We start from the raw sequence: 14957 nt of genomic DNA, 5'->3' as shown, positions 1-14957 counted from the left end.
TTGTGAATTCAGAATTGATATGGTTTACTTAGATTTTAAATATTAGAAATAGCATCAAGGTTTCAAATCTGGAATATTAAGTGCATGGTGATAAAGCTGACCTCTTTACTCCCTCTTTACTGACTTCTTCCCTACTGGCTATGAGCATGCCTGTGTCTCCCCTATTCTCAGAAAAATCCTCACTTTATGCTCACATCCCTGCTAACTATTGTCCTATATCTCTTCTGTCCATTGTGACTAAATTCATTGATAAGGCTTTCTACAATAGGTATAACCACTTTCTTTACTCTCACTCTCTTCTTTTTTTGTTAATAATTAATTTATTTGTTTTCAGTTTTCAACAATCACTTCCATAAGTTTTAAATTTTTCTCCCCCTTCCTCTTCTCTCCTTTCCCATGACTGCATGCAATCTTATATGGATTCTACACATACATTCTTATTAAGCATATTTTCACATTAGTCATGTTGCATAGAAAAATTAAAACAAATGGGAGAAAACCATAAGAAAAACCAAAACAAAACATAGCAAAAAGGAAAATAGTCTGCTTCATTCTGAGTTCCAACTCTATAGTTCATACTCTGCATGTGGATGGCATTTTGCATCGAGTCCTTTGAAAATGTTTTAGGTCCTTACGTTGTTGTGAAGGGTTAAATCTATTATAAACAGTCCTTGCACACTGTGGCTGTTACTGTGTATAATTTTCTTCTGTTTCTGCTCATTTCACTCAGTATCAGTTCATATAATTCTTTCCAGGTTTTTCTGAAGTCCTTCTATTCATCATTTCTTATAGCAAAATAGTGTTCCATTATATTTATATACCACAACTTATTCAGCCATTCCCCAATTGATGAGCATCCCCTTGATTTCCAGTTCTTGGCCACCACAAAAAGAGCTGCTTTAAATATTTTTGTACATATTGGTCCTTTTCCCATTTTTATAACCTTTTTGGGATACAACCCTAGAAGTGGTATTGCTGGGTCAAAGAGTATGCACATTTTGTAGCCCTTTGGGCATAGTTCCAAATTGCTCTCCAGAATGGTTGGATCAGCTCACAGCTCCACCAACAATGAATTAGTGTTCCAACTCTCCCACATCTTCTCGAGCATTTATCATCTTCCTGTTTTTTCATGTTAGCCAATCTGATTGGTATCATGAAGTACCTCAGAGTTGTTTTGATTTGCATCTCTCTAAACAATAGTGATTTGGAGCATTTTTTTGTGTAACTATATATAACTTTAATTTCTTCCTCTGACAACTGCTTGTTGATATCCCTTGACCATTTATCAATTGAGGAATGACTTGTATTCTTGTAAATTTAACTCAGTTCTCTATATATTTTAGAAATGAGGCCTTGATTATCACAGACACTAGTTGTAAAAATTCTTTCCCAGTTTTCTGCTTCCCTCCTAATCTTGGTTTCATTGGCTTTGTTTGCTCTCATTCTCCCCTTAATTGCTTACAGTCTAACTTCTGACTTTATTCTACCAAAAGTGCTCTCACCAAATTTATCAGTAATCTTTTAATTGCCAAATCCAGTGGTCTTCTGTCAGTCCTCATTCTTGACCTCTCTAAAGATTTTGCCTAAAGATTATCCTCTTCTCCTTGATATTTTCTTTTTAGATTTTAGGGACATCCCTCTTTCCTGGCTCTTCTCCTACCCTATCTGATAACTTTTTCTCAATGCCCCTTTCTGTATACATCTAGATCACTCCCTCTAAGTGTAGGTGTCTTACAGGATTGTCTTAGATCCTCTTCTCTTCTACCATTACACTATTTCAATTCCAATGGATATAATATAATTTCTAATCTGATGATTCTCACATCTACCTATCTTGCCTGTGCTAAACTTTCTACTGACCTCTAAATTCACATCTCCAACTACTTTTCAGGTATCTCAAAGATATCTAGTAGACTTCTTAAACTCAACATGTCTAATACAGTACTCATTATCTTTCCCCTGATCTCTCTCCCCTGATCTCACCATCCTCCCAGTCCTCCTTGTAACCTAGTTGTCATCCTTAACTTCTCACTATCTCTCATTCCCCACGTCTAGTCTGTTACCAAATTTTGTCAGTTTCACCTTTGCAACATCTCTCACATATGCCATCTTCTCTCCTCTGACACTGACATTGCGGTACAGCTATAATCACCTAATGCCTAGACTGCTTCAGTATCCTAATGCTGTCACCCTCCCTCAGGTGTCTCTCCTCACTCTAACCTATCTGTTCTGACACCAAATTGATTTTCCTAAAACACAAATCCAGCCATAACACACACACACACACACACACACACACACACACACACACACACACACACCTCTCACCACCCCAACTCAATAAGCTTACGTCTCTTTATTGCTTCCAGTATCAAATACAAAGTTCTCAATTTTGCATTCAAAACCCTTCAAACCCAGCATCCCTGAATTCTCACTAAATGTTCTTTGATCTAGTGTCACTGAATTTCTTGTTCTTCCACAAACAAGATACTCCTCCATCCTCTGCTGTAGGCATTTTTTCTGACTGTCCCTCATGCCTGGAATGTTCTCGCTCCTCATTTCTGCCTACTGACTCTCTGGTTTTCTTTAAGTCCCAATTAAAATCCCATTTTCTACTGGAAACTTTTTGCCATCATTCTTAATTTTAGTGCCTTCTCTCTCTTTTAAGTGTGTGTGTCTCTGTGTGTGTATGTATACAGAGAGAGAGAGGTCTTGTTTGTACATATTTTTTTTTTTTGTTATCTCAGCAATTAAATTGTGAGCTCCTTGAGCGTAGGAATTGTTTTGGGCCACTTTTAGTATCCCTAGCATTTAGCATACAGCCTGACACATAGTAGGCATTTAATAAATGTTTATTAACTGAGTGACTAACAGAAATGGTGAAGTCTGATGAAATGGCAGTGTGAGAGAATGTTAAATATGGTTTACACATGTTGAATCTGAAGTGCTGGGGAAATATACAGGTAGAAATGTCCTGGAGGCTGTTGGAGATAAGGCTTTGGAATAAGGGAAACATTTTCCATTTAAAACTGAAGTATGAGAAAAGCATTTGTATTTGTGTTCTGGAAATCTTTGGTAAAAGTTATTATACACAGGGGCGTTTGACTTATTTTTGCTTATAGTCCCTCAGATAGAGTGTTCTAATATTACTAAATATTGCATTATTTACACTCCATAGAATGAATACAGCTCTGCTAAATGGATTTTAGAGGGAAAACGACTTACTTTGTGTTTGCTCATATTTATTTGTTCAATTTGCATGTTATTATTTAATTTATATCTTTTGGATCATCTATATTTACCATTATGCTTACTTCTCTTTCTCTCAGAGAGAGAAACATGCCTTAAATCAAATTATAAAGAGGTAGAAAAAATTTCACAAAGCTAACCAGCACATCCACACGTCCAACATGATTTGCAGTTTTACATCGAGTCCCTACTTCTGCAAAGAAAGGAAGGAGACAAATCCTTATATCTTATGCTTGACCTTCAGTTTTTATGTTTTCATTATTTTTTCCATTTGCAATTTTGTGGTTGGTTATATCAGAATCACCTCAGTGCCAAAGTGAGACAAGAGAATCATTAAGTATTTGTATTATTTCCAGTGGAAATAAAAGGGAAGTTTTACACCAGAAAAAGATGACCTTGTTTTTTCAATTCTGTTCTAATATTACTATTGATGTATTACATTTGTAATCCACTCAATAGATAATGAACATGCTATGAGATACAACCATTTGAGAGTTTACGTAAAGTTTTAATGGTGTGTCACACAAGAAGTTCTTGAATCCATAAATGATTATGATATAAACAATGATCCTTTTGAAAGTCTGTTTTACTTTCTCAGATTTTATTTTTGATGCACATTTTCTCCTTTTTTTAAAAAAAAATTATTTTTAGTTTTGAACAGACACTTCTATGAGATTTTGAGTTCCAAATTTCATCTCTTTCCACCCCCACCCCAAGAAAGCATGCATTCCGAGTAATACTACCCCCAATCTAACCTCTCTTCTGTCACACCCCTCCCTTCTCTTACTCCCATCCCTTCTATTTTCTTGCATGGCAAGATAGATTTCTATACCCCATTGCCAGTATCTTATTTCCCAGGTGCATGTAAAAAACAAATTTTTACACTTGTTTTTAAAATTTTGAATTCCAACTTCTCTCCCTTCCTTCCTCCCCACCCATGCCAACTGAGAAGGCAAGCAATTCAATATAGGTTATATATGTGTAGTTATGCAAAACACTTCCCTAAGGAATGAGAGAGGAATGTATTGGGAGGAGAAAAGGAGAAATAGAATGGGAGAAATTATCTCACATACAGAGGCAAGAAAAAGCTTTTTCAATGGAGGGGAAGAAGGGGGAGGTCAGAGGGAAAGAGTGAACCTTACTCTCATCACATTTGGCTTTAGGAGGGAGTTACAGGCACACTCAATTTGGTATAAAAATCTATCTTACACTACAGGAAAGTAGGGGGAAAGGGAATAAGTAATATTGTGAACAACTAACTGTATTTCCCTGTATTCTATCCTGCCTCCCATGTATTCTATTCTCTCTTTTGACCCTATCCCCCCTCAAAAGTGTTTACTTCTAATTACCCCCTTCTCCCGTTTGTCCTACCTTCTATCATCCACCTAATCCCTCTTATTCCCTTTCCCCCTATTTTTCTGTAGTGTAAGATAGATTTTTATACCAAATTGAGTGTGCCTGTTACTCCCTCCTAAAGCCAAATGTGATGAGAGTAAGGTTCACTCTTTCCCTCTGACCTCCCCCTTCTTCGCCTCCATTGAAAAAGCTTTTTCTTGCCTCTTTTATGTGAGATAATTTCTCCCATTCTTTTTCTCCTCCCAATACATACCTCTCTCATCCCTTAATTTATTTTTTTCAGGTATCATCCCTACCTATTCAACTCACCCTGTGCCCTCTGTCTGTATGTATACAATCCCTCCAACTCAATAGTTACAAATATGATCTTTCATGTAGGAATATAAACAGTTCTACTTTAGCAAGTCCCTTGTGATTCCTCTTTCCTGTTTACCTTTTCATACTTCTCTTGATTCTTGTGTTTGAAAGTCAAATTTTCTCTTCAGCTTTGGTCTTTTCATCAGGAATGTTTGCAAGTCCTCTATTTCACTGAATGACCATTTTTTCCCCCTGAAGTAGTGTACCCAGTTTTGCTGGGTAGGTGATTAATCCTAGTTCCTTTGACTTCTGGAATATCATATTTCAAGCCCTCCAATCCCTTAATGTAGACGCTGCTAGATTGTGTGTTATCCTGATTGTGTTTCCACAATTTGAATTGTTTCCTTCTGGCTGCTTGCAATATTTTATCCTTGACCTGAGAGCTCTGGACTTTGGCTACAATATTCCTAGGAGTTTTCCTTTTGGAATTTCTTTCAGGAAGCCATTGGTGGATTCTTTCAATATCTGTTTTATCCTCAGGTTCTAGAATATCAGGGTAGTTTTCCTTGATAATTTCTTGGAAGAAGATGTCTAAGCTTTTTTTTTTTTTTTTTTTTTTTTTTTGATCATGGCTTTCAGGTAGTCGATCATTTTTAAATTGTCTCTCCTGGATCTATTTTCCAGGTCAGTTGTTTTTCCAGTGAGATATTTCACATTGTCTGCTATTTTTTCATTCCTTTGGTTTTGTTTTATAATTTCTTGATTTTTCATAGTTATTAGTTTCCATCTGTTCCATTCTAATAATGGAATTATTAAGGAATTATTTTCTTCAGTGAGCTTTTGGAACTCCTTTTCCATCTGGCCAAATCTGCATTTTAAGGCACTCTTCTCATTGGCTTTTTGCACTCTCATTTCTCTTCCCAATTTTTGTTCTACTTCTCTTACTTGATTTTCAGAATCCTTTTTGAGCTCTTTCATGGCCTGAAACCAATTCATATTTTTCTTGGAGGTTTTGGATGGAGGAGCTTTGAGTTTTTTGTCTTCTTTGTATATTACAACTTTGGTCTTCCTTTTCACCAAAGTAGGCTTCTATAGTCGGATTCTTTTTTTCCAATTTTTGCTCCTTTTTCCAACTATTTACCTGACTTTTGAGCTCTTTTTCAAGTTAGTTCTCTGCTTCCAGTGGGAGTGGTGGGTGTGCTGTCAGCCATAGTATCCCCCCACAATCTGTGGGCCTAGAGCTCCAGAAACAGCCACTGCCTCTGCCCCTGCTGTGACTGCCACTGGCTTCTCTGCCACAGGCTCCTCCTCAGTGATGTCCTCCAACTCCTTCACTGCCTTGGGGCTAGAGCCTGACCACTCCCTTACACAGTTGCCATAAGTTTTTTTCCACTGTCCTTCCAATTTCTCCTCAACCTTTTGCAGTCATGAAGTCTGGAAACTGCCATGAGTGCCAAGATTGAGTCCCCCCAAGGTCTGCTCAGATTCAGTCTATGTCAGCATGGCCCACACTGGATTGCTCTCTGCCCCCAGCACGATGCCATAATTACTTCCTGTTGACCTTCCACACTGTCTTGGGCTGGAGATTTGTTTCTGTCCATCATTCTTTGGGTTTTGCAGCTCCAGAATTAGTTTAGAAGCATTTTTTTTTTTTTACAGATTTTTGCCTGGGTTTGGGGAGGGAGCACTAGCAAGTGTGTTCTGTTACTCTGCCATCTTCATATTTTCTCCTTTTTAATTTTATAGATTTTAAAAGTATTTTTAAACTTAGGGTAAATAAAGTAATCAGTTCAGTTAAATAGATTAAGCTTATGCTTCAATAAATTCATTTTTTGACTGAATAAAAGTTTATTTTCTCTACCTATCATCTACCCCACTCCACTGTGGAGTAGGAGAAACAAAAACAAAACTCTTATGACAAATATATATAGCCAAGGAAAATCCAGTGACCTGATATTCCTCAGGATGACTGGAGATGACCCAGGATGCACTGGGAGACCTTGGGTCGTTTAGGCCAAGGAATTTGCAGATATTCACTTAGAGTGAGGCAACACCCATTCATTGAATAGGCCTCTTTAAGAAGTAGCACATTTCCATGGAAGTTATGCTGTAGGGGGAAAAATACAGACAAAAAACAAAATATTAATGGCATAATCCCAAAAGATTTTATCTTATAAATGATAGTATTAATAAGATAAGTAATGAGAAATGATACAAATCTGAGCTCATATAGGGAACAAGTCCCTTTCCCTGGTGTAGCGTATTGTCTATAAATTAAGACACCTCCTTAATATAATGGTCAGAGATGGCTTCACTGAGAAATCTAACATGAAAAATCTCCATTAACTTTTTAAATCTAATGTCTTCCTTTTCTTTGGTAATGCTAAACATATACTCACCAAAATCTTTTTAAATTAAGTATATATGGAAAAACAAAATAAAAGCTAAACAAAAACTACAAAGGAACTTGATTTTACTGCCGACAACTTGCCATCCAACTATTCTTGCCATTCTATAGTCTTAAGCATATTCATTCACTTAACAAATATTTGGATAATGACTATTATGTGTTCCTTGATGCAATAAAAACTGCAAATAAAGAAAATAAGAGTAACCCTTTAAATCTGTAAAAGAAAAAGTTTACTTTTCAAAATGTTTTTGCAGATACTGTATTAATGATTCTGGAGGAGAAGTGAGGCTGGTGACCTGCACAGCCCTCCCTCACTCAAAACAAAGTCAAGTGCAAGTCATGTCATCATTTCTCTGATAGCATGGTCTTCTTTGGCAATGAAGGACGAACACAATTTCATGTCCATATGGGAATATTGGACCATGGCAATGCCTGTCTCTGTCTGTCTGTCTTTATCAATCATTCTGTCTCTTCATAGCCTATAGTGGTTATGAATATACCAGCCCACTTCTGAATTGCAAAACATAACAGACTCTCCACATGGAAGACAGAACCAAAACAATCATTCAAATTCCAGAAAACCGAATTCCAACACCAGAAAACCAAATCCATTATTGCAACAAAGAAATCCATCGTAGTAACCAAGAAGTCTATATATATCATCAGTCCTTCCTACAAACAGGCGCCCCTAAACAAAATGCCCTTCTCTCACTCGTAGCTAGCTGCCTGCTTTTTCTCTGTCCTTCCCAGCTCTGACTAGTCTGATCAACTTCCTCTCAGCTCTGCTCTGGCTCTGCCTATTCCTTTTCCATCCTGCTTGTTCTACCCCTTCCTATTCCACCCATTCAGCATACTTTTCCTAACACAGACTCATGTAACTCTGGCTTCCATGTGATTCAAGCAGGTCACAAGAGCCTATTAATGGATGGGAAAAATCTTCCCATTCCATTAAAAATACATTAATTATACAATATACACACATATGTACATATGTATGTGTCTATATTTATTTAAATACATACATACATACATACAATTCTTCACTCTGAGTGTCACTTCTTTGTGAGGTGGTAGATAGCACGTTTCAACAATAGTCCACTAGAATTATGACTCATCATTAAATTGATTGATTGAATGTTAAGTATTTCAGAATTTTTAAAAATAATATGTATGCTACAGCATAAATTATTCCATTTTTGCTTACTTCCTTCTATATCAGTTAATAAAAATCTCAGATTTCTCTGAAACTGCTGTCTCTTTGGAGTATTATTTCTCTCTCTTTAAATGTGTGTGTGTGTGTGTGTGTGTGTGTGTGTGTGTGTGTGTGTGTGTGTGTGTGTGTAAGGTTGTCAGCATTATTCCCATTTCACAGATAAGGAAATAGACTTACAGAAGCTAAGTAATGTGCCCTCCTAGTAAGATAAAGAGCCAGGACAAGAAGTCAGGTCTCTTGCCTTCAAGTTCAAAACCCTTTCTACTTCACCCTGTTACCAGAGAAAGCAGGAGACTGTTTCAGCAACATGCAACACATGATAGTAGAAGTATAAGTAGTATAAGAAACAAACTATGGAGTAAGGATACAAGAAAAATAGGCGAAGGCGACTGAGGTGAAGTGATTAGCAGGAGGTGAAAACATCAAAGAAGGTCATAGAAGCAGGGTCTAATAGTTAAAGAAACCCCAAAACTTCACCAGGGTCACCAGATTTTATGTAGCTTGGTCTAATTGTTGCTAAGCAGAGGTAGCTAAGGTTATGGAAAACCATGTAAAAAGGACCAAAACCTTTTCAATACAAGAAACAACCTGATGTATAATTTGTCACCACTGATAGAAAACAAAGACTTTTCTATGTGGATAGCTGCTAACGGAACACAAGTAAATGACTTGCCTGTGGTCAGAAAGCCAGAATTTTTCAGAGGCAGGACTTGAACCAGGCCCTTACTCCAAAGCCAGCCCTCTATCACTTGAGTCATATAGCCTCTCTGTATATGATGACCTTGAAAAAATGCAGCAAAAATAGCATCCAAATTTTTTTACTTTTGTTTCTTGTTCAATCAATGAAACATTTTTTTAGCAAACTACAATTAAACATAAATCTTGAAATTTTCTTTAATCTTTCAACTAGGTACTCAATAGATAGAAACACAGACTTGGAGAGATATTTCAATATTGATGCCAACAGTGGAGTCATTACAACTGCCAAGTCTTTGGACCGAGAGACAAATGCTGTTCATAACATCACAGTCCTGGCAATGGAAAGTCGTAAGTAAAAAACTAAAGTTTGGGGAGCTTTGGGGGTATGTGTGCATGGATATGCATTTTGTAAGATTAAGAATTTAATATTAATTGTAATAATTTCTCACTTTCATTAAAACTTGAAAATGTCCCAACATTCTTTAATAATTCCTCGTGATCTGTTTTTATGTACAAGTATTTAAGAAAATAATCTATAAAATATGGCTGTATACTGGTAATATTCATTTTTGCATGTGCCTTATGGAGTTTTTTTCATTTTATAACCCCTAGGCTGCAACTGAAAAAAAAAATATACGCTTATATAGATAATTCACATCTGTATCAATATCTGTCTCTCTCTTTCCCTCACTGTATCTAATCTACCAGATATCTATCAATCTCTCTTTCTGTGTCAAATTTCTGAGAGGCAGTTTATAATGGATAATGGAGAGGCAGTATAATGGATAAAGCACCAGCCCTGTAATCCTGCCTTTGCCATTTGCTAGCTCTGTTTTCATAATATTTCACTTTATCTCTCAGTGTGAGTGGGGCTCAAGGAGGAGCCATGGTTTTAAAGTGCAGAAAATCAGGATTGGAATGGGGTGGGGAGGGAATGAAAGTTGGCCCACCTAGGCCCCTCCACAAAATAGAGGCCCCTGGAGTAGAAGCAGGCAGACCTGGCAGAGAGGTTATGGGAGAAGGGGAGTGCCAGGGGTGGTTAGATGTTCTACCAGGGCAAGGAAACCACAGTGCTTAGGGAAATATCAGGATGAGACAGTAGCTGAGGCATGATTTTGAAGTCTAGAAAGTAAAGACCAAAGCAGAGAGGTCTCAAATATTTCTAAAATAGGAGCATTTTAATAAACTATCTGACTTCTAAAGATAATAGTATCAAAGATTTAGAACTGGAAGAGACCTCAGAGAACATCAAAATGAATCGCCTTATTTTAAAAAGGAGGAAACAGAAGATAAAAAAGTTAAATGACTTAACGTAAGATCACATACGTAGTAAGTTTCAAAAGTGGAATCTGAACTGGCCTCCCTAACTCAATGTCTGCTGTCTTATGCATTACTTCTTTACAGTCTCTTCAAGCCCTACAATGGATTGGAATCTAAATCTGTATTGTATTTTGGCCCCTTTTTATTAGTAAAGTTACATTGTGGAAATAAGATGAAAGTGTTATTTGGGATATTTCTATTTTAATTTTTTTCAATCTGTGTTTCAAAGCAAAAGGGTAGTAGAAGCACATATTTAGCAGATGAGTATTTTACAGGAAGCTGTTCTCTTTGATCTAGAGAATCCATCTCAAATAGGAAGAGGCTATGTGGCCATCACTATATTGGACATCAATGACAATGCCCCTGAATTTGCCATGGATTACGAGACCACTGTCTGTGAAAATGCCCAACCTGGTCAGGTAGGAATTATTCTAAACGTATCCCTAAATGGATTCATTTCTCTTAAAGTTATGTTGTTGTTCCTTTGGAATCCCCTGACACTTTTAAAATAAACTATAACTCCTTATTTCATCAATCTAACTAACACAACTAGGTGGAACACAAACTAACTTGAAAGTAACCTTCAAATCCTGATCTGTTTTAGATGGTGAAAATTCCCAAGGAGAAATATTTAAAATTAAAAATGCCTTGGTAAATGGTTAGATATCTCAGATTTTCTTACAAAAGGTTCTTTCCTCTGCTGTATCTGACATATTTTAAGCATATTGTCCTTCAAATACAAGTGTCAGATACAAGTGATGTCAGTTTGGTTTGCATGTTTGTATTGTGCTAGAGGTCTGTGGTCCATATAATAAAGGTTTGCCAGTACTATTTATTTCTGATTCTTAAAATTATAAATTCATGGATAAATTTGAAAATGAAGTTCAGATAATTTTAATATATGGCCCTCCTTTATCCCCACAATTTACTCACTAGAATTTTAGCCACTGGAAGCTTAAAATGCAGTGGTTCTCTTTTTTTTTTTCCTTTTGTACAGTGTTCTTTGCTGTGAGGAATCATTGCACACTGAAGAGTTATATTTGCAACAGAAAAGGATTCCCTAACAGTCAGGCTTCAAAACCCCATTACTCAGCCTAAGGACTCCACTTCCCTTCCTTCACCCACACAACTCTCACCAGTTTCTTTCTATACTTACCCAGAACTCTCAGCGGAGGAGTTACAGTGATGCTTTTAATGGGATCTTCCAAAAAAACCTGGAACAAAAGGCAGCAATATGTAGATAAGGGCAGGGTCTATGGGATGGGGAAGTATGGGGATTTGGGGAGGAATCTGACAGCACACTTAGAAGAAGTCAGGAAACACTAATATGCTGGGTCATACCATTTTAGAACTATTGATTGCATTATAATAAGATATATGTTTGATACTTCATTTGCATATTTACCAATTAATAGTGCACCTATTATTTTTTCATGCTTCCCAATATTTCTTTCTAGATTATCCAGAAAATCAGTGCAGTTGATAAAGATGAGCCATCCAATGGTCACCAGTTTTATTTCAGTTTAACAGCTGATGCAGCAAATAATCACAATTTTTCCTTAAAGGACAACAAAGGTAAGACTGAGTGACAGTTACTACTGAACTCAGCAGGTGAATATTTACTGATTAGGCTCTTGTTGTTTAGCTCAGTAATACTGATTATGAGCTACATAGATTATTATTTTTTTTTGCCACAAGGACATTAATTAAAGGGCAATGAGCCCCTCAAGTAATTTTTATCTATGGATTAGCTGTCATGAAGAAGAAGCTGTTGTTTAAATCATTTTGAGCCTCAAGCGAAAGAGTGGGAGGTCAAATCATTTTCTCCTTTTTTTCCTTCAACTGACTTGCTTCACTTTTGTTTCATCAAACTCTTTATCCAAATTAGCTTTAAAACCGAGTACCAGTTGATTGCCTTCCTAAGGCTTTAAGCTTTGTTCTGTACTAACTTTTATTTTTTTCAAGGCCACACTACAAATTTAAAACTTAAACAGGAATTATGGTATTGCTTTTTAATCATTATATCATTTATTTAAAAGAAGTTTTAAAGGAAACATGGCCACATTTTAATAGGCTATATACTCACATTAATTCATATTCAATGTATTTATTTCTTGGCAGAAATAAGGGATTTGCAACTAATATAAGGGATAATTTGAATTGTAATGAATGTTCTCACCCAGCATTAGATTCTAGACCTTCAATATACCTTTGGTTTAGATTTTATATGCAAATTTCTTTTCAGGGAGGAGCGTGTATCGCCCAGGCTATATTAAAAGCTCTGAGGGTGACTATGAACATGCCAGCCAGTTCTCAATCACAAAATATAACACAATTTCCACATAGAAGGCAGAAGACAAATGTTTGTTCAGATACCAGAAAACCAGATCCCCAAACCAGAAAGCCATCATAGTAGCCAAGAAGTCAACACACATTATCACTGCAAGGGATAAATTCATTTCCAAGCCTCCTCCTCTCTCCCCCCAACACCCCCAGGCCTTCCCACAAATAAAAAACACTCAGGAGCCTAGCTTTGTCTGCTTGCCTATGTCCTCTCTCTCCCTCCACCCTATCTGGGCTCAATAACTTCCTGTCATTTCTGTTCCACCCATTCAGCAAGCTTCTCCCAAAACATGTGACTTAGGCTTCCATGTGATTTAAGCAGGTCACTGCACCTATTAATGAATGGGAAAGGTTTTCCCATTTAAATTACCATTACAGAGAGGAGGAGAAAAAAACCCCATAGAAATATATTTTGTTGAGTTGTCTGAGGAAAGTGACCTTGCAAGTACCTTTAATTTCTACCACTACCCAAGTGTGCTATTTATAGTCTGTACCTTCCTCTGTGCAGTTTTACCATTCACAGGCTTCATTTTGCTCTTCTATCATAAAAAAGGGATGATGATATTCTCTGAGGCCTGTATTTTCTAGCATGATATGGGCAGTAAAAAATTCCCAGTGTAGCCGTGAGAAAGGAAAGCCATTGGCTCTGTTGACACCAGGTGAGACGTTGCTTACCAGGTTGCTCTGGGGTAGAGCTATCATGAATCCATGGGAGGCATTTCTGCATAAGTTTGTTGGGACCTTGATTCTGCTTCCTCTGGAAATGATCTTTCCAAAGGAAATAGGGACAGGTAGGAAGAGATTTTCTCTTCTCAACTCATACAGACTTTTGAGTTTTCAGATAATTTTGCCACAGTAATCTATTCCCAGGAAATGACAGGCATGATTAAATGAAAGATTCATATGATTCATTGTAAAGACCACAGATCCAGAGTCCATGCACCTAATTTTGATTCCTGGCTTTAAAGCTTATTATTTGATTCTTTCTCTTTGAAATGTGAGTAAGAATATTTGTGTATGATTTAACTCATTTGAATTATTGCCAGGATCAAATGAGATGAGATATGCAAAATATTTTATGCATATACACTATAATATTCTGTAACATGAAGAGGTTAATTAAAGATTTAAGTCTCTTTCCAGCTATATGTGCTATATTTTACGACCAGTACTCTGGCCAGCAGGACCCACTTCATATATTGTATGTCTCATATGTCACCATGTTAATTTTTTTTCTACTGCCATATAGGACATTTTAGATTTCACACCCATACATGAATAGTACAATAGGCATATCAGAACACTTTAGTGCCATGTAACTTAACTGTTGATAGGAGGGACATGTATTCACATATTTGTGATTTGTACAAATATTATTGCACATGAACAATTATTAAAATTCAGGTACTAATTTTTAAATCTAAATGGTGTTCTTTAAAGGTTTCATATTTATTCTTTCTATAACTTCTTTAGAAAATCATGCATGTGTGTCCATACACATAGACATATACATATATACATAGAGAGAGGGATCAAAAATGGGATGGGATCTGAAAATCAAGCTGTGTTCTTTCTGCCTCATATAGTCATAGGTAATAAATGTTATGCAGTCACAAGGGAGCTTATCATTTTGTTGATGGTGTTTGAAATAAAATGGAGTCTGGCTTTCTCTTTCATTATGGCATTGTTGGCATTGAATTACCAACAGTATAGGGGGGACAACCATTGCTAGTAAAATAAGCCAGTACTACCTTATTACATTTTAATTTTTCATGATTTCTTAGCCAATCAATCCTCTAGCTTCTTAGTTAACACATATTCAGATAATTTTAAGAATTTTCTCACTGTATAGATGACCAACATTCACATGTTAAAATCATAATTATATAATGCTAATCTTTTTAATAAAACATCATTATTGCTTTACTACAAATTCTCATTTGGGTTAGTCAGGACACGAGTTTGGTGGACAAGAGTTCATTTCCTGAAGGAAGAAGTTGAGAATTTGGAGCCAGGATTGACATTAGCTAATAGTGGTAAATTATACAAAGCCTAAAAGAAACCATTGAC

The 14957-nt window shown here is 36.5% G+C and overlaps 1 protein-coding gene across 2 annotated transcripts in view; it reads left to right on the top strand.

Annotated features, from left to right (window-relative positions):
* Positions 1-14957, top strand: part of CDH7 (cadherin 7) — a 196077-nt gene that overhangs the window by 155409 nt on the left and 25711 nt on the right. For both annotated transcript variants that reach the window (XM_072604149.1, XM_072604150.1), the window contains exons 8-10: positions 9436-9572; positions 10842-10963; positions 12002-12119. In XM_072604149.1, the coding sequence (XP_072460250.1) occupies positions 9436-9572; positions 10842-10963; positions 12002-12119 (377 nt within the window). The remainder of the gene's footprint in view (positions 1-9435; positions 9573-10841; positions 10964-12001; positions 12120-14957) is intronic.

The sequence above is a fragment of the Notamacropus eugenii genome, chromosome 4 (assembly GCF_028372415.1).
Source record: "Notamacropus eugenii isolate mMacEug1 chromosome 4, mMacEug1.pri_v2, whole genome shotgun sequence".
NCBI lineage: Eukaryota > Metazoa > Chordata > Mammalia > Diprotodontia > Macropodidae > Notamacropus > Notamacropus eugenii.
Note: the sequence above shows the minus strand (reverse complement) of the source record. Positions and strands in the feature narration are given on the sequence as shown.